Source organism: Bidens hawaiensis, unplaced genomic scaffold, assembly GCF_021521415.1.
Source record: "Bidens hawaiensis isolate Kalapana, Puna unplaced genomic scaffold, B.hawaiensis_p1.1 tig00023811_1, whole genome shotgun sequence".
Lineage (NCBI taxonomy): Eukaryota > Viridiplantae > Streptophyta > Magnoliopsida > Asterales > Asteraceae > Bidens > Bidens hawaiensis.
In genome coordinates, this window is record NW_027493741.1 from 241,748 (window position 1) to 261,416 (window position 19,669).

The 19,669-nt window shown below is 35.6% G+C and overlaps 2 protein-coding genes across 3 annotated transcripts; both read left to right on the forward strand.

The window, feature by feature from the left end:
- Positions 1 to 548: 548 nt before the first annotated feature.
- LOC143568111 (E3 SUMO-protein ligase SIZ1-like) lies at positions 549 to 6,550 on the forward strand. Of its 2 annotated transcripts, XM_077054344.1 has the most exons (16): positions 549 to 777; positions 892 to 974; positions 2,058 to 2,138; positions 2,217 to 2,259; positions 2,445 to 2,520; positions 2,649 to 2,811; positions 2,900 to 3,033; positions 3,122 to 3,190; positions 3,315 to 3,399; positions 3,481 to 3,556; positions 3,637 to 3,710; positions 3,834 to 3,941; positions 4,031 to 4,192; positions 4,832 to 4,936; positions 5,017 to 5,097; positions 5,181 to 6,550. In XM_077054344.1, exons 2-16 carry the CDS (start codon positions 951 to 953, stop codon positions 6,306 to 6,308), a joined length of 2,409 nt encoding a protein of 802 aa, XP_076910459.1. In that variant the 5' UTR covers positions 549 to 777; positions 892 to 950; the 3' UTR covers positions 6,309 to 6,550. The 2 variants fall into 2 exon arrangements, with proteins under 2 accessions (XP_076910459.1, XP_076910460.1); XM_077054345.1 differs by having other exon boundaries at positions 549 to 974.
- A 7,871-nt stretch (positions 6,551 to 14,421) lies between these two features.
- Positions 14,422 to 15,978, forward strand: LOC143568115 (DNA polymerase epsilon catalytic subunit B-like). The gene is made up of 4 exons (XM_077054350.1): positions 14,422 to 14,938; positions 15,014 to 15,094; positions 15,187 to 15,341; positions 15,858 to 15,978. The coding sequence occupies exons 1-4, from the start codon at positions 14,867 to 14,869 to the stop codon at positions 15,976 to 15,978; spliced, it is 429 nt and encodes a 142-aa protein (XP_076910465.1). The 5' UTR covers positions 14,422 to 14,866.
- The last annotated feature ends 3,691 nt before the right edge of the window (positions 15,979 to 19,669 follow it).

Below are 19,669 nucleotides of genomic sequence, written 5' to 3' on the forward strand. Positions count from 1 at the left end.
ACGGTTGTATGTTGGATGGTTGAAAGCCGGATGGTTGTTGCGACCCCGAATAAAACATCGGTTGGTCCGGTGCCGACCATAAATCGTCGTAACTGTAATCTGATTCTAGGTTTGGGTACCAATTTCCAGCCATGTTTTTAAAAAAAGGTTTGGAAGATGGGGTGATTTTGGGTTTTGGGTGTGGTATGTGATATTGGTATGTGATATTGGTATGTGATATTGGTGTTGGTTTGGGTTTGATATAGGTTAATAGAGAGAAAAGATTGTATGTTATATTGTTGTGGGTTTGTGTTGGATATAGGTGAATATATAGAGAAATTTGTATGGAAATTTTTTTTTTTTTTAATAAAAAACGAGCCCAAACGGCTATATTCACGCAAACCAAGAAACCTTCACGCCATTCTCAGCCGCTAGCCCACCCGCGCCTGCCTCTTTTTCCGCGCTCGCGCCCCTCTCGCGTCTCGGTGGTGTGGTGCTCGCGCCCCGGGGCGCGACCGCCTCGCCACTTGCGCCCTTTCTCGCGCTCCGCACCCCTCAGCCTTACACACACACACCCCTCGTTCAATTCAAACCTATACATACACATTTCGTTGTTAACTTTTAACTTTAGCGGTCATCACTCATTCTCAACACAAATGATAATAATAATAATAATAATCCGAATCCAAACCCGGATCCGTTGCATGAACTCAACCGGACCGCATTAAACCCTACACCTACACGTCCGTCAATTCCAATCTCACACCTTGTTTATTATTATTATTATTCGTCTCACAGGTACCCTAATTTCTTTCTGTATTATTATTATTATTATTATTATTATTCGTTTCGTAACCGTTTGAAACCCTAGCTAATGTTTATTTGTGTTACATTTCTTATTATTATTATTAGACGGATCGTTAATTTATTGGAAGAAGCAAAAGCAGAAGCAGATTGCTGCTTTTGTAACGATGGATTTGGTGACGAGTTACAAGGTATTGTTTTGATTTTGTTGTTTTATTACATAGTTTACATTTGTTTTTAAATTGCATTTGTTTGTTTTTTATTAAATAATTTACATTTGTTTATTTTTATTATATAATTATAATATTAATGAGGTTGTCTTGTTTTGGCTTATGAAAGCTCGAGCTTGGCTCGTTTTGGGCTCTTTTTCTAGAGCTCGGGCCTGGCTTGTTTACTTTTTATTACATAGTTTACATTTGTTTATTTGTTGTTAAATAATATTAATGAGGTTGCCTTGTTTTGGCTTATGAAAGCTCGAGCTTGGCTTGTTTTGAACTCTTTTATCTAGAGCTTGGTCCCAACTTGTTTATTATTTATTAAATATTTTATATTCATTTTTAATTATTATTATATATTTTGAGAAAGACCTTAAACGAGCCAGAGCTCAAGCTGTGCAGTGTAAATGAGCTAGGGGTGTAAACGAGCCCGAGCTCGGTGTGCTATAACATACAAGAGCTCGAGCTTTCTTTCAAAAGCTCGAGACCATGCTCGTGTGGTTTTTTCAATGCTCGGGCTTGGCTTGCTTATTAAATAATTTGTATTTGTTTTTAATTATTTTTATATATTTTCAGAAAAATCTTAAAACAAGTCTAAGCTTGGCTTGAGCTTGTGTAGTACCTTAAACGAGGCAGAGCTCAGTGTAAATTCAATACATAGAAGTTCAAAAGAGGTAAACCTAAAAATACAAAGGCTCGGCCATATTGTCAAAGGCACAAGGTGCGCTCTAGGCACAAACGGGTGAATCTAAACGAGTTTCGCATACAAGGCTCTAGCTCAGACTCGATAACTAAACAATCTTCATTTGAGGCCTGGGGCTCGGCTCTAGCTTGAAAAAGCTCGGTTTGCTTCAAGCTTTTTTATCAATCCGAGCTTGAGTACCTTGTGAGCGACTCGGCTCGTTTGCACCCCTAGTAAAAATAACTAAATGGATGAAGAAATTTTGAAAGGTTTACTTGATAAATAGGTTGATATGCAAAACATATGAGAGAAATGCAACTTTTGGTTGTAAATGAAGTTATTTGCGCTATTTATGTCATTTTGTTACTGTATTATAGGAAAAAATGGCACTTTTTCGTGTAAAAGATCTTAAAGACATTCTTAGTGAACTTGGCATTTCAAAGCAAGGGAAGAAGCAGGTTTGATGTTTAACTAACTTTGTTTTCAGTTGGCTTATTATAAAGGGATGTGGTTATTTATTTTATCATTTTTTGTAGGATCTTGTTGAACGGATACTAGCAATTATCTCAGATGATCGAGGTAAGTGGTATTTTATTACCTTTTGTTTGATATTTGAGTATATATCATGTATTTGTGTCAAACTTTTGATATATGATCAATATAGAGGCTAAATGTATTGTTAGTTTACAACAATTATTAATTTAGTAATATAATTTTGTATTCTAAACCAAGCAAACATGACATTATTATTTCATATTGTGCAGTTTCTGGAATGTGGTCGAAAAAAAAAAGCAATGTTAAGAAGCAAGACGTGACCCAACTAGTGGATGGCGTTCACAGGTCTTATTTGTTATTTTTTTATCTGTCTTATTGAGTTATTTGATATAAATAAATGCCTTACAGTGTCCTGATATAACTTCCATTGCCTGTTTGTTATACGCTGAAACGTTTTATCTCTTTGTTTGCAGAAAGTTGCAAGCTTCAGGGTCAACTGAGTTGGCATCAAAAAGTCAAAATGTTTCAAATGTCACAGCTGATACAATATCCAATGAGGAAGTTGAAGACAGTCACCCAATAGAAAAAGTTCGTTGTCCTTGTGGTATTGTTCTACAAACAGAGTCAATGATAAAGGTTTCAACTTTCAACCGCCAATAGTCAACTTTTAAGAGTCAATAATATTCTAAATGTCATGCTAAATACGTCTATGTTTTCTCCACAGTGTGAAGATAAAAAATGCAACGTGTGGCAGCATGTTGGTTGTGTTATCATACCAGAAAAGCCGATGGAGGCTATTCAACCGACACCTCCCACAACTTTTTATTGTCAACTCTGTAGGCTTGCTCGTTCAGATCCGTAAGTAACTTGCATGTTGTTTTATTTTGAACTGCTTATATGAAATAACAAATTAACGCATTTTTTAACTTGGTTTTTGAGAGTGCAGGTTTATGGTGGCATTGGCACATCCTTTATATCCTGTGAAATTGACTACAGCAAGTATCCCTACAGATGGGTGAGTCTACATGTTTACTTTCGTGAACTTTTTATTTATATAATTTTTTTATTAAACATATTCTTATGTAGTTTGTCACTTCTATAAGTTTGATGTTGTTGCATACATTCAATATTATTTTCAGTACAAGCCTGCAAACTATTGAAAAGACTTTTCAACTTACAAAAGCTGACATTAATTTGCTGGCAAAACCAGATTATGAAATTCAGGTATAATTGATCACCTAAATTAGCATATATAATCAGAACATATTATTGATAAATTGATAACTGACTAATCATAAATAATAGGCTTGGTGTATGCTTCTAAATGACAAGGTTTCTTTTAGGATGCATTGGCCACTATATGCAGACTTACATGTCAATGGTATGCTATATCTGTTCTCAATAAAATTTTTATATGATAATTGTTGTGATTTAAAATTTTTATGTTTTTGGATTTGACAGGTATGCCCTTGCGAGCAATCAATAGACCTGGCCCTCAACTTCTTGGTGCCAATGGGCGAGATGATGGCCCTGTAGTAAGCTTCAACCTCTTCATCATACAAATTTTCTATTATATTTGTATTATTATTATTATTATTATTTATATTATTATTAAGTTAACGAATGTTGTTTACTTTTGTCTTTTTGTGTCATTTTAGATCACACTGTACATCCATGAAGGAAGTAACAGAATTTCATTAACAGGCTGTGATGCTCGAGTGTTTTGTTTGGGGGTTAGAATTGTGAGAAGGCGTACTGTTAAACAGGTAAAATATAGTTTGCTGTTTTATTACTTTATATCATGTTTTTTCATAAGTTTGATGAGAACCTTTTTGTTATATGGCAACCTATAAAGATTCTTGACCTCATTCCCGGAGAGCGCGATGGCGAGAGATTTGAAGATGCTTTGGCGCGTGTTTGTCGGTGTGTTGGTGGTGGGCCCGCTACAGAAAATGCAGACTGTGACAGTGATTTGGAAGTTGTTTCTGATTCTATACCTGTTAATTTACGGTGTCCTGTAAGTAACACCTTTTCTCTCTCTCTTATTTTGACTACCCATGACTATTTTGGGTCGCAAACTTATGAATGAACTCAGGCTTAATAATGGGTTGGATTTAGATCAATTTGCTAGTGATCTGATGCAACACGTTAGTTAATGGATCGTGATTTGACTCATGACCACTGTAATCTGAATAGATGGATCACAAGTTCACAACCCAAATTGTTGAATTTGTTTTCTAAGTTATAATCTAAAATCTAACTTTACACATTTAATTTATTTGAAGACAAGTTTTTGTTCATAAATCAATACCCATTTTTAAATTACCGTGTGATAAAGTTACTTATGAGTTAAACATTTGTTGTTATTAAAATGTAGTATTTATCATGAACTAAGTCATTATATTTTAAAAAGTGTTGTTACTAAGTTTATAATATTTGATATCATTTTATGAACACAGATATTTTATACAAAAGTAGGCAGGAACATTATACTAAATTTGGCATTATAAAACAAGTCATTTTAATTATTATTTCAAACTTTTGTTAGAAAATGTACTCACATTATAAGAAACATTTATAAGGAAAGTATTCATATAATCATATATCTAAAATATTGTTTGCATCTTATACTTAAACATTTGTTTGTTTGCTATAGATGAGCGGTTCAAGAATGAAAATTGCTGGAAGATTTAAACCATGTGCTCACATGGGCTGCTTTGATCTTGAAGTATTTGTGCAAATGAATCAACGATCTCGAAAGGTAATCACTCTACAAACTAAAAATTTATGAAATTCCAATTATGATTATTAGTTTTTTATTTTCTGTTGGATTATTTTCAGTGGCAATGCCCTATTTGTCTCAAGAACTACTCTTTGGAGGCTGTTATTATCGATCCATATTTTAATCGTATCACATCTAAGGTATCATTCAATGAATTTTCGGTTTCGGTTATTATTTTTTTGTTGGATTTTGTTTTATTCGTTCGTTATTTATATTTGTCAAGATGCGGGATTGTGCAGAGGATGTAACAGAAGTTGAGGTGAAACCAGATGGTTCTTGGCGTGTAAAAGCCGAAACTGACCAAAAAAGTTTAGGGCAGCTCGGGCAGTGGCATTTACCCGATAGTGCTCTCTTTGCCCCAGTGGAAGTTGAGTCCAAACATAAACCAGAAGCTTCAATACAGGATAAACATGAAGGCGGTTCTGCAGATCATAACACCGGTTTAAAGGTCGGCTTAAAGCTCGGGTTAAAAAAGAACAAAAACGGAGTTTGGGAAGTCAGCAAAAACGAAAGTTCACATTCACTTAACGGGCATGTCAAGAATGATAATAATCAAGATCTTGGTATTAAGGAAGACGGTGGAGGGCATTTTGGTCATTCCACCACCAATGTTGCTGATTTCGGTTCGCTTTTGCCAAACATGGATCCGGCTCCCAACCTGGATCCGCCAGCTTCAGGTGGCATTGCTGCTGCTGCTGATGTCATCGTCTTGAGTGATTCAGATGACGAGACTGAAAACCGAGAGTCGTCTGTACCCGCTTATAATGAAGTTGTTCCGCAAGCTGAAGATGTTGCTGGTCCTTTTAACAACGATGATGAATTCGGGTTACAATTTTGGTCTTTACCTTCAATGAGTCAAGCGGGGCCCGGTTTTAAGTTTTTTACAGATGACAACGTGCATCATGGACTCGGTGATCCCACTTCTATGGACGACTTCAATTTGCTGAATGAAATTGGATTAAACGCTGCGGGTCCCGACTCTTCACTTTACGAATCTAATCTTGACATCAGCGACGGGTTGGTTGATAACCCGTTAGCTTTTGCACACACCGACCCGTCTCTTCAGTTGTTTTTTCCAAAACAGCCGCCATTGGCGGCAGACCAGGCGGTGTCGACTGTGTCAAACGGTTTAAACGTTAATGATTGGGTATCCCTCCGGCTGGCCGGCAATGGTGATCATGAACCAACTGAACCAACGAGTGAAAATGGCGGTAAATCAGGCAAGACAAGAAGCCGGGAAATGTACGATAATAACCTGTACGATAACCTGTTTTCATTTCCCCGTCAAAAGCGTTCGGTGAGACCAAGACTGTCTCTATCGAGTCCAACTAATTCGGGACACGACCGATGATGTTAACCGATTAAAAAAAATATTATCTAAATCTAGTTGGTATAGATTTCTTTTGACTAATTTAGCACAAGTAAGCCATATTTTGTAAATGGACTAGAAATATTCAAAAGTTGAATATTAAGATATTAGAGTACAACTTGTCATATCAGTTGATGCACTAAAACTTAAAAACAATTGCATAAACATATAATACTGTTGCCGGAGCGTTATTCTGGCGGTGTAGACTTAGCGGTGTCCACCATGGCGGGTGCTTCCTCCAGGCAACGGGTGTCGTCGGTGTAGACTTAGCGGTGTCCACCATGGCGGGTGCTTCCTCCAGGCAACGGGTGTCGTCGCTAATCACACCGCCGCTCATTAGTTTCTCCACTTCTTCCTTGGTGTATATGTGAATCTTTGTAGTTTGTAGCCATCCTTGCAAATTCATTGCATTAATATTATGAATTCAAGTCATTCAAATTATGCATGATTTGTACTTCAGGTGCATAAAATACCCTGTTCCGGACCTGACCCGGAACCGTTCCTATCTGTACCCAACCCACAGGTACTACCTACCAAAAAGTGGGATCCCATACCCCAGGCAAGGATACCAACTTAGGTTTCAACTTGGAACCAAAAAGTGGGATCCGTTCTTAGGTTTCGTTATTTATACATTTGGAGCATTCTCAACCCATTCCCTACCATATATCATATAATTACATTAAAAATCATTGTATTTTCTCTCTTCTATTTAATTAAATAATACTTTTTATATCTTTATCATTATCATTTCTCTCTATTTCACTCACAATCACTTTTAGAAAATATTAAAATATTATATGATATGAATAGTAAAACCCCAAATTTAACTTTTCCCATATAACATACTCATAACCATACCATATAATTTACAAAACTCTCACACACAAATATAGGGAATGAGCTGAGAATGCTCTTAAACCATTTTAATAAATATAATAATAATATGTATTAACTAAATTATTTCATTAAAACCGACCTATAATATGAGTGTTTCCCGCATATTTCGTCTGTGTATGTACGTATATGTAAACATATATGTATTTATAAAAAATATTTTATATAATGTGTTTTACTTTTATGTAATAAAATATTTTTTGAACACGATAACATACTAATAACAGTTTTTGGGTAACATAATAAACTATTTTTTAATACTGTAAAAAGATTTAAAAGCATCCGGGTGCAGTTCATAATACATATAGCCTAGTGTGTGTGTATATATATAATAACTTAAATAACTTAATATATTTGTCATCACGTATATTGATAATTGATGGAATTTATAATCACCACTCCACCTACCAAAGTGTTCAGAAAAATTCGAATCCGAAATATCTGAAAATTCGGATTCGAATAGCAATTCTGAGAAATTTCAGATAGTTTGGATATCCAAACTATCCGACATATTAAATTTATTTTTATTTTATTTTATAGAGAAAAGATCAAATAAGAAGTTTGATTTTACTAAGAAGGCTAGGAAGGAGGATATTTTAGTCTACTACCTTAATATTGAAAACCAACTTAATTTAATTTCAAAAACCCACTTAATTAAAACCCACTTAAATTTTCACTCATCTCCTACAACCACCACCGCCACCACATTGCCGGAAAAAGTTATGGGCGTTTTAAAATGATGGTAAAACACAATTTGTTAAACCCAGACCGTCCCAAAAACCGATTCAACATAAAACCCAAGACCGATACCTGGACCTATGTGGGCATATCGGGTACGGTCTGTTACGAGTTCGGTTTTTCGGTTCTTCAAGTTTTCAGTGTTTAACTGAGTTCGTGACGGTGAACTTGAAGCTGTAAGCCTGTGGCAGACTAACAGACGAAGAAGACGACGACTGAGTAAGATGAAGGATGGTATTAAGTCTTGTTGAAGGAAGGCTAGTTCCCACCAGATAATAAGGTTATCTATTGTTGGTGCTAATGTCTCAAAATATACATAATGCTTGCATGCTTGTACAATTGCTTGGCGGAGTTTTAGGCTTATAGCCTTTCCAGTGCTAGTGCTAATGTTTTAAAAAACGGTATTTTACTTGTATTGGATTTGGCTAAAAAGTTGTACAACCGGTTGAGCCGGGTTATACCGGAAGATTCAACCGGTTGAATAAGTTACCTTATAATTTTCTATAAATGTAACTTAAATATAAAAATATCCTAAAAGTAAATGATTCCAAAACAAAAAATAATCCAAAAGTTAATTCATATTAAATAACAATACAAAAGCACTCAATTTTTAAAAAAATAGTCCTAAAGTTTACACGTTTGAATGTTAATTTTTGTGTTAAAAGTAATTTTGAAAAAAATATGGGCCACAAATATCAATAATTTCTCGGACATAAAACCGGTATTTTAAACAAAAACCGCCGGTACGATGTTCTAGCAAACCGGCTAAAAATACCGGACTCAAAATAATGGCCTGCTGTACGAAATTCGGTTTAACCGGTTCAACCGGCCGGTTTGAACCGGTTTTTAAAACACTGGGTAGTGCTATTATTTTACGGCCTGTACGAATCCCAAAATAATAAAGCCAAAACCAAATTATAATATTTGTATATATGTACGGAAAGTTGTGTGAAAACTGAAAAGGAAGTTCTGGTACTGTATGCTTTTTATTCATAAAAAATTTTCAAACCTCTCGTCTCTTTAGTTTACTCTCAAAAAGATAGTTGCAGTTCGAAGTTTGAACATCTTGTTTCTTGTAAGGGTTTTAATCTTTGATCTCTTTCTTCTTCTTCTTCTTCTTATCTTGGAGCTCATTATTTGTAGAAACCCAACAAATCAGACAACGAAGGAAGAAACGGTTGCAGATACGACTCATTGGGTCGGTTCTGTTTTTGTCGGGTTTTACCGGTCCAAAACCCGAGACCGAGAAACATATAAACTGGGAACCGACTGCTGACCGAAATACATGTATACGGTTCGGTTTCGGGTTTGCAATGTTTGGATCGGTACTCAATCGTTCGTGTTTACAACGTCGAAGGTGGGAGAGTTCTATCAGTTTGTACAGATTTGTTTCGATTCACAAACCCGTAACAACACTAATCTGACATTTAATGTTGGAATAAGCGGTCTCGGAATTATACTATCTACACAACACATGTAAAGTTTGTTCATTTTCTGGTTAGTGTTTGTTTCATTTAAATACATTATATACTAATCACAATTATTAGTATAGAATATTTGATGATTTTGTAAGATATGTTTTGTTTTTTCACTTTTGTGAAATTGTAATCGAGCCGAGCCACGGCTAGCTCGAACTTAAATGAGCTGGTTTGTGCTCGGCTCGTTTACATTATCCATATGAAAAATCAAGCTCGAGTATAGGGTTGAGTATATTTCGGTCCAACCTAAAAAAAACCGATGACCCGAACCGAAATCTGCTCGGTACCGACCCGAATAGGTGTTAATATTACTGGCTGTTGTGGTAAATCACAAGTAACATCGCCACAACGTGCGGGTAACAATGCTAGTATTAATATATATGGTTTTTATTTTTCAGAAATTTTTCCTACAAAGATCTTGCACAAATGAAATACCTTCTACCGGGAGTCACTGAAACTAAGAGTGTCTTCTTCTCTCCTGGAGACGGACATATTGGTTCACCTTTCTTTAGGAGGATTTGACAGAGAAAGGGTCAAGGAGTCCCTTTACGATTTGTTTTGCTCCAAGCTTCTCTATAAGCTTGGTATAAACGCACAGGTAATTTTATCTCTCATATTTTTTTTATCTCTCGTATTTATTGAAGATCGTTTATTCACACACACATACATACACACACATATATATGCATTTGCCTTTTTATATTGATTTTTAAAGGAGCAATTTCATATATCCTCTGCAAATAATATGCTATTGACATTTTTTTTGAACAAATAAATTCACCCAACTTGATGTTTATTCCTGTAAATGTCTATTTAACATTATTTTGCACGTAAACAACTAAGCCTATTTTCTGTTTTTTGCCTGTAAAAGTTCTATTTCCATATGAGCCAAAAAATGAACTCAAGTACGTTGACATATTTTTATAATTGTATCAGGTACCCAAGTATGATGTGCCTACAACTGAGCTGAACTAGGACTTCCGCTGGTGAGTGTGTTGCTACTCTATGTGCACAAGACTTTAAGATGTTTTGTCCGGTAATTGTGTTGCTACTGTATGGATTTGATTTTGGGGTTCTTGACTTCGTCTTTCCAGATTCTGATTATATCCGACCTGCTTGACTTGACCTTTCAAGCTTTTGAGCAGCCTGCTCGTTGACACATAACCGGTTGTTTTGGTCTTTTTTCATACCTTGCATGAATTTAATACTTAATGTCACCCGTCAATTCATTCGTGGGTCGTTTGAGTCATTAGGCTTGTTTATGTTATGCTAATGTTATTTTGGGTCTAGTACACTTGAAATCTTATTTGGTTTATGTTTATTTGTTTTTTGGATTGATTTGGCTTATATCGTTCTAATGTGGGTTTGATTTGGATGGCTCGAATTCCGCATTTGTAAGAGTTGTTGGCGGTTATAGCAATAACATATGATTTGGTTGCTTAAATGTTTATTAAGGTGTTTAAACGAGTGCTTGGTTTTGGTTCGGTCCGTGACTCGGTATGAGACCGAGGATGGTTCCCACATGCCCAAAACAGCTTAGTATAACAGAAAAACATCTACCCGAAACAGATCGAGCTAGAATTTAGTCTCAGTTTGACTTCAAAAGTCAAACTTACCACAAAAGCTAGATTAGCTTAGCAAATCTAAAAATTGGGAGAGTATAAGGGAAGAGGAATTTGAAAATGGTGAGGGAGTGTTTATACAGGCAAGGTGATTAGGGTTTACCAACAAATGGGTATATTCAGCTCTTCCAATAGCATTTTATGAAAGAAGTCTCTAAATTAAAAAGATTTATTATTTAGAATAAATAAATATAATAATCCTTTGATAAAAATATGTTTGGAGACTTAAAATAAATATAATAATTCATTGACAAGGCTTTTGCCAGCAATTTTTTTTTTTTTTTTTTTTTGTGCCGGCCATAGAACTCGTGACTTACGATCATAAGCTGGATGAATATGTTAATTCTCTTCCCTCCTTGAGGATGCCGCATGCAGTTAGGAATTTGTATTATGTTACTGCATTGCGTTATGAGTATGTATTTTACAGCTAAGAAATACCCAAACATAGGCACCCTGTGTCTCTTTGGAACAAACCCAGTGGTGAAAGCTTCTATCGACCAACAGCTAGAAGGCAAGAAGCCGAATCACAAAGCTTTAACCCTCCAAACCTCGTTTATAACCTTTCAGCTTGTTTTTGCCCCGAGAATGAAACTAAAACAAGACGAGGCATTGATCAAACTAAATGAAGCAATGCTAGTGAAAGTACTGGAAGTCTATGAGAATCGGCTTGACTCGAACCGATACTTGCCTGGTGAGAATTTAAGCTTTTTAATTTTTATGTAAAAAAGAAGGTAAATTACTAAGGAAATTTTAACTAATTTTATTCATAACTAGTGGGTTTGAATATTTTTTTATTTAAAAACTGATAATGGTTTTGCTTGCCGTAAAAGAATGGTTTGTTCGTTAATACAATACTATACCTCTATATATATTGGGTCGGTTCGGGTTCACATACATCCGGGTTCACATACATCCGCCACTTGATCCGGGCTACTTGAGACGGAATCAATAAAAAGAAGCTCAAAATGAGCCAAGCTTATCGAGCCCGAGTCTCAAATAAGCTTATCGAGCCTAAGCTCGAGCTTAGTGTCTTTTTTAGCTCTAACCTTTTCGGACTTCTATGTACAACCGAGCTCGAGCAGAGCTTTGGCTTGTTTTAGGTACTCCACGCGGGCTTCAACCGAGCCTAGGCTCATTTAAGGTTTTTTTTTATGAAAGATTATAAACAATTAAATAGTATATAAAATGTTATTCAAAATTGTTGTTTTTTTATTGAAACTATGATTGAAAAAACAAAGTTAATAAGAGTTGCAACCGATTCAAAATTTTCACAGCTGGTTCCAAATTCAAAACCATTAGCCACCAAAACGGATAGGCCTGTAAACAAACCGAACAAACACGAACAGTTTGTGTTTGTGCGTTTAACATTTAACCCGAACAAACAATCTAACACGAACATTTAAACGAACAGGATTGTCTAGTTTGTGTTTATTCTTTAATCTTTAAGAAAGTGGACGTGTTCTTGTCCGTTCATGTTTGTTCATTAATAATAGTATAACCGTATATATCTCAAACCAGCAGAACCAACTAACTTGCTTCGGTTTGAACATAAATATCAGGGGTTGACAACAAATCTCCTAGAACATATATCATGCAAAATATATAATCTTAAAACTAATGTAATTTATGGGCAAGTAATAGTAGAATTCAACTCGGTGACTGTCCCGCCAATTGAATGTAAGCCACTGGGCCTGTAAGCGAACCGAACACTCAGTGAGCTGTACAGTGGGTATTTCGTCTATGTTCGTTTATTTAATAAATGAACGAACAAGAGCAAAACTTTTTGTTCGTTTAGTAAAATGAACAAACATGAACAGGTGTCTCATGCGTTCATTTATTTATCTGAACGTTTATTCATTTATGCCTGTTTATGTTCATCGGTGTATGTTTGTTTATGTATTCAATTAGCCTTTTTTGGACTTGCAATTAATCCAGATTTATTCATGAATTTCAAATATCACTCAGTTTATGTCTAGTTTTATTATCTTCTTAGGCCCATTGGATGGATGTTCACATTTATATATTTACATTTTCAAATAACTTTGTGCAGTCTGAGTTATGCGTTCTGCATTAGTAGTTATTCACCTCTTCTTCACTATGTTCGGGTTTGGTGCCCCCGTTTTCTGATTTGGACCAAGTGTCTTTGGTTGTTAACCCTACTCCACTATTTCGCACGTGTCGTTTGTAATGTGAACCATGTGTCTTTAGTTGTTACTCATCAGTGATTTGGTATTATAATAATCGTTCTTCATATAATCACAAGTGAGTTGGGTAATCGGCTTTGTTTGCTTCCTAAAAAAGCCGAAGCCGAAGCTGTTCGTTAGCTACTTCAATAGTCACATGAAGGAATGAGCAAGGCGGGAACAATCCCGCCAAAATGAGCCAGTCCGTATGATTCTGAAAGATCTTTTGTACTATACCTACCAAGGTATGGATAGGACAGACAATCTGACCAGAACAGCCCATGAGCCAATCACAGGGTGACAGCTCACTGACAACAGTACGAGGAGGAGCACCCTCTAGTACTGTTTGTCACTATTAGCCGCTGCCTACTCACCAACTCTTACTGAGGGGCGTCCCCAGCCTACAGTTGGTAGAATAGTGTTACTGTTGGCCGTAACCTATTCACCAACCAGCATGGCCTGCGTATAATCCACAGTAGGTGGGACGTGCATAATCTACAGTTGGTGTTATAGTGCAGCCGACTTTGTTACTGTTGGCCGTAACTTATCCACCAACCAGTATGGCCTGTGCATAGTCCACTGTTGATAGAACAGGAATACTATTCAGCCGGCTGTACCTTCTAAGAAACCTACCTTCGGCTATAAATACTCCAACATCTTGGAATGGTAAGATCATCTGCTATCCTGTTATCTAGCAATCTCTTAATATACACTTATATTCAGAGCAATCTAGTCTGATTCTCACACCGGAGGGTGGTCACAAGGAGGAACCCCCCCTTCTCAGTGACGAGCTTACGGTGTTTGTTTTGCAGGTCCCCTGAAGAACAACCGTCTCTGTTGGACCTCATTCTCGTGGGAAACATTACTTAACCCCCAGATTATCTATAATCTGTCCAGGGTTCACTTAGTGTTTCTTCAGTAGTTATTCACCTCTTCTTCACTATGTTCGGGTTTGGTGCCCCCGTTTTCTGATTTGGACCAAGTGTCTTTGGTTGTTAACCCTACTCCACTATTTCGCACGTGTCGTTTGTAATGTGAACCATGTGTCTTTAGTTGTTACTCATCAGTGATTTGGTATTATAATAATCGTTCTTCATATAATCACAAGTGAGTTGGGTAATCGGCTTTGTTTGCTTCCTAAAAAAAACCGATGACCCGAACCGAAATCTGCTCGGTACCGACCCGAATAGGTGTTATTATTCCAGTTTTCGGTCATTAGTTTTATGCATTTTCAGTTTTCGAATGGTGTTTAAAACTGTTTCTGCCCGAGACCAACTTGAAGCTCGACCTACCACCATTGATAAAGTATAGTTTGGACTTCAAATAGTGTTATTATATTTATTAAAATGGTTTAAATGTATAAATAACAAAAAAAAAAAAAACTATATTTAAGCAATCCTTCAGCTCAGTATATATTAAAGAGAGTCATAAATAGAATACAAGTCAAGCCAACAAACAGAGATAGTAGCACCTGCAGATCCAGGTGTCAAAATTTGGCAACAGCTTAGCAAATTCAGGGTCTTCGCGCTCTATGGACCAACTTTGAGTCATTTCTCGGAGGACTTGAAATGCAGGTGGGTAGTCATCTCTATTAACACCTGTTACTTGATGGTTCTCGCCCGCATATGCTAAAAAAGCTTGCATGCCATTGCCATGTGAGCGGTTATGAATGGGCCGTGCGTTATGCTCCTGATAAGGTGAAGGTTCATATTCAGATTTGCCGTTTCTTTTTCACTATCATATGGTTCCTTTTATTATTAATATGGTATCAGCCTATCCCGAAATCCCAATCTTTTCTCTCCACAAAGGACTATCGCACCGGCTTGAATAGTTTGGGGCAACAGGATCCCGAGGTACACAATTTGTAGAATGATTTTGCCATCTACTTTTAAGTTGTTTAGAACCATTCTTTTTTGTTTATATTTGGAAAACCCTGTTATTTCAGAAGATGGCACAAAACTCAGCATCTGATATTGTGTCAATATACTACTTGTATATCGATGCAATTCATGACATTCTATTCAACCTTACAACTATAATACCATTGCGTCCTGATCATTTGTTGAGATATGAATCAAGTGTTCACATGATCCCAAAGAAGTGAGTCATATTCATTACACATTTAACAAGGTGGCAAAATGGGCGGGTCAGGATAACAGGTCAACACATATCTAGGTTAAAATGTGTAGTCTCTTGTACGGGTGGATTAGGTTTTGGCATCGAATACTTTGGTCGGGTTGGGAGGGCGGGCTCTGGTAAGGATCAACATGGGTTCTTAGCAACCTGAATTCGGGTCAATCCTGGCTGTTATGAAAATAAGTATTAATTTGGCTGGGTCATATGGTTTTGGCTAAAAAGAACAAAAAGTGCATATCCACTCGAGTTAAAATAAGTCGTTTTAGGAAAATAATAATAATAATAATAATAATAATAATAATAATAATAATAATAATAATAATAAGTGCACATCCTTACCTTATGTTAGCTTAAAATGAATCGTTTTAAGAAAAAAAAAGCCACTCCATTTCTTTATAAATCAATCATGTGATAATTATGATAGACTAAACACATATAATTTTATTATCATAAGTTTTTTTTTTTCTTTTTTTATGCTAGGCTCAGACAACTTCCAGTGTTTTTTAAGCTATTGATTGAATCACTAGTCGTAGAGGAGGGATATGAGATACTACCCTGTTTTGATGTTTTATGGAAGGCAATGGGGGCCTCTGGCAAGTAAAGGTTTTTTTTTATTTTATTATTATTATAAGTAATAATAACTAATTACTAAACCTTACAATTAGAATTGGGAGACAACAATTAAGCTTACTCTTTATTCTTCTCCTTGACTTTTTTCCTTCTTTTATTTATATTATATATTTATTTTAACGTAAATTATCATGCAAATTCTCACATTATTCCTTAATTACTATAACAAATTGTTTCACCTCTTACCCTTTACTTTTTTCTTCCTATTTTTCAAACGATTACTATATCTGTTATTTCTATTTCTGTTGTTAACTCTAATAATTAGCGTCAACTAAAATCAACATGACGGTTTAAAACAAACAACGATTTGATCAACTGTTTCGTCTTTTCCTTTTTTAACCGTCACTGACCGCTTTGAATCCCAAGAACTCATAATAATCTCAACCAACTTTAAGAAATTTTGACATCGATCCCATAATATTTCGAACCGACAGAAGAACAAGAAACACAGACGTTAAATATGATACAGTCGATGATAGCTTTCAGGCTGTTTGTTATTACTATTTTAGATTAAAAAGTACAACGAAAATGACGATATATATATATATATATATATATATATGGGATGGTTCAAGAGAGAAGTCAAGTTATTGTGAGAAGTGAGAGAAGTGATTTATAGCCCTTGATTGACATTGATCAATAGCCTACATTAATTATGGCATTTTTGTAATTATTAGGATCCTAATTTGAAGTATGTATTTTACTTCACAAGGGTGTTTTAGTATTTTTCTTTCTATACACAGCTTTAAAATATGTAATTAATAATTATTAGATCCACATTTAACGGTTACAATTCATAATTACCTAAAATATAACAATGGGAAACATCAATACGTTGTTGAAGGTTCACTATATATTTTCAATTTAATATATATGGTCAACAAATGAGAAGTATGTCTAGTTAATATATATTTTATATTTGGTAACAAAAAATTTTATTTTGTTTTATTTTTTTATTATATAAACTACATTGGTGTAGGAATAACTATCTAATAATATAGGATAAATCATGTGTTGAAATATTGTGTATAAAACATGTGTAAGAAGTACCTGCAGTATAAATACGAAAAAAAATATATGTTACAGTGGTGATTATTTTATATTGTAGCTTAACTGTATGTGTATTTATTCTATTTTGTAGCATAAGTGTATGTGTGTAGGTTTGTAGGATGTTTAGGAGGTGTATGTTAATGTTGAATTTGTAGTGTAGGGTTATGTATAGAATATGGTTACATAAGCACAAATATTGTTGTGTAGGCTTGTATAGTGCAAGGTCACATTAATATATACGCATTTGTATTTTAGTGTAAGGTTACATAACATAACTTGTTTGTGTAGGGTTATGTATATTATATATACATGAAAAGTGTAGATGGTTGTGTAGTGTTGTGTAGGGTATGTAATTAATACACTACACAACCATATTCATGCTTATGTACCATGCTTATGCGTAATGCGTAGGATGTGGAGGATTGTTCTGTTTTGTGCAATGTATATGCATTATCTCTGTTGTGTAGGATGATATTGTAGGGTTTGTATCATATTATGATATTTGTATTTTCTTTTATATAAACAACCAAAAGAAAATTTTGGGTTTTTAGAGATTTGCAGAAAAATCGGTGGATGGTATGCGTGAGGACGAGGAAATTGTCAGTTGGATTGTTAGTTACCTACATAGAATATTAACATGGCTATTGATTATGTAGGAATAGTATGTAAACAAGTGATGGTCGGTTATTTTGTATATGCTTTAGTCCGTTTATTATTTAGTTTTAACTGTTTATTCTAGAACTATCGATGCTTCATACGTGTGTTATTGGATTTCAGGTCACAGGCGTTAAAGTACTCAATATGGACCTGTTGTGACACGGAATGAAGACCCGGGATGTCCAGCACGCAAAACGAGGAAAAGAATGAAGTTTGCTGTTCCAGAGTCCCATCGCGGTACGCGATGGGTTTGATGAAGTCCCCATCGCGTACCGCGATGGGTGATAAATTAATTATTGACTTTGGTCAATCGCGGTACGCGATGGGCCATAGAAGACCCCGTCGCATACCGCGACGGGACTGCAAACGGGATTTTGAGTTTATAACTTGTTTTTCATCAACATGAAACCCTAACTTCATTTTTGACGACCAAGAGGCGATTCCAGCAGTTCATATAGGCGATTTCCACCATCCTAGCTCGTGTGAAGATCATACATATGATCCATATCATATATATTGAAGATTCGATTATGTCTAGGCTCGGCTAATCGCCTAGAATCGCACCCGGGGTGTATAGTTTGTAACTCTTTACAGTTTTTCTCTTGTGGTTAAGAATACTTATGTTTTGATTATTGTTGATTGATATATGATTATTGATGTTTAGTATTTCTGTGTGTTCGGTCGGTTTAGGTTTACGTTGGTCTGAAGGATCTGTTACCAGTTGCTAGATAATTAGTCATATAACTGTTTGGTTAGATTGAATACAATAAAACGTACAATTACCCTTAACTGAGTCACACTGGCAAGGCCGTTTGATAACCAGTGCCGTGTGTAAAGTAATTGTTGACGTCTAAGGTTTTGTCTGGTTGATCAGTTTTCAGTTAATCGTTGATAATCAATTTGTTAGGTTACATGAGATACTGTTTGGTTGCTTACTTGAATTCTCGGGTGTGATTTGCTTTGTTAACTGTTTACAACTCGCTTGTTCGTTTGTTGCTTAGTTCTCTTAATTTAAACTATTGCTTGTGTGATCAGCACTAAAACTAGTACTTCATAATATTGAATCTGTTACACGAATAGCATTGACCACATACTCCTTGTGATACGATACCCTACTTCCTCTAACTATTTAGAATAATTAGGTTTTTGATTGACTCAAACGACGGTCATCAAAATGGCGCCATTGCCGGGGAGTTAGTGCGCTTAGTGTTTTCGTGTTATTTGATTTATTTGTTTATTTTAGCTTAGTTTAGTAATTTTTAATTTTATTTTTGGGTTTTATTTTATTTTTCCATTTTACGCGGGGTGTGTTGTTTGTGCAGGTAACAGGTTTTTACACACCCGCCACTTGGACATACACTCACCGCTTATGGGTCAAAACCAAAACCCATCCCGAACCCGAGCACACAACTGTCACTATGAGCAATTATGGTGATTTTTGCTATTGTGAAGGCCCGTATCACTATCGGGATTGTCCAGTAGTTGCACAAAATCGGCAAGAGCGTTTCCATGGGCGAAGATATATGACTACAGGCTATAAAGATAAAGGGATTTTGTCATATTATTCGCACTTTGAACAACACAAATCACCAAATTATGATGAATATTATCAATCAGACATGGATGACCAATATGATCAAGAGCCGTATTATTCCAACTGCGAACCGAAGATGCCCTATTCCTCAAGTTCCCAAGACACGGTGGAATCCAAACTTGACAAATTGATAAATATTATGGTTGAGCATAACAAGGAATCAGAACAACAAAGGAAATCTCTCGAGGCTAAGTGGACTAATCAAATTAATGAAGAGATTATACACATTGAACCAAACTAGGATGAGGATGATTATGAATATTCTCATGAAGAAGATGATTATGAAGAAGATGATTATGAATATTCTCATGAAGAAGATGAGTATGAATATCCTCAGTCATTTGATAAAGAGCAACAAAAT

Excerpts from the sequence above, each read along its gene's own strand:
- LOC143568111 (XM_077054345.1), top strand. The coding sequence starts at position 951 with ATGGATTTGGTGACGAGTTACAAG. Across the intron at positions 3,034-3,121 it reads AGGCTTGCTCGTTCAGATCC|GTTTATGGTGGCATTGGCAC; the intron begins GTAAGTAACTTG and ends TTGAGAGTGCAG. Across the intron at positions 3,400-3,480 it reads AACCAGATTATGAAATTCAG|GCTTGGTGTATGCTTCTAAA; the intron begins GTATAATTGATC and ends CATAAATAATAG.
- LOC143568115 (XM_077054350.1), top strand. The coding sequence starts at position 14,867 with ATGCTAAAAAAGCTTGCATGCCATTGCCATGTGAGCGGTTATGAATGG. Across the intron at positions 14,939-15,013 it reads TGCGTTATGCTCCTGATAAG|CCTATCCCGAAATCCCAATC; the intron begins GTGAAGGTTCAT and ends ATATGGTATCAG. Across the intron at positions 15,095-15,186 it reads TGGGGCAACAGGATCCCGAG|AAGATGGCACAAAACTCAGC; the intron begins GTACACAATTTG and ends CTGTTATTTCAG.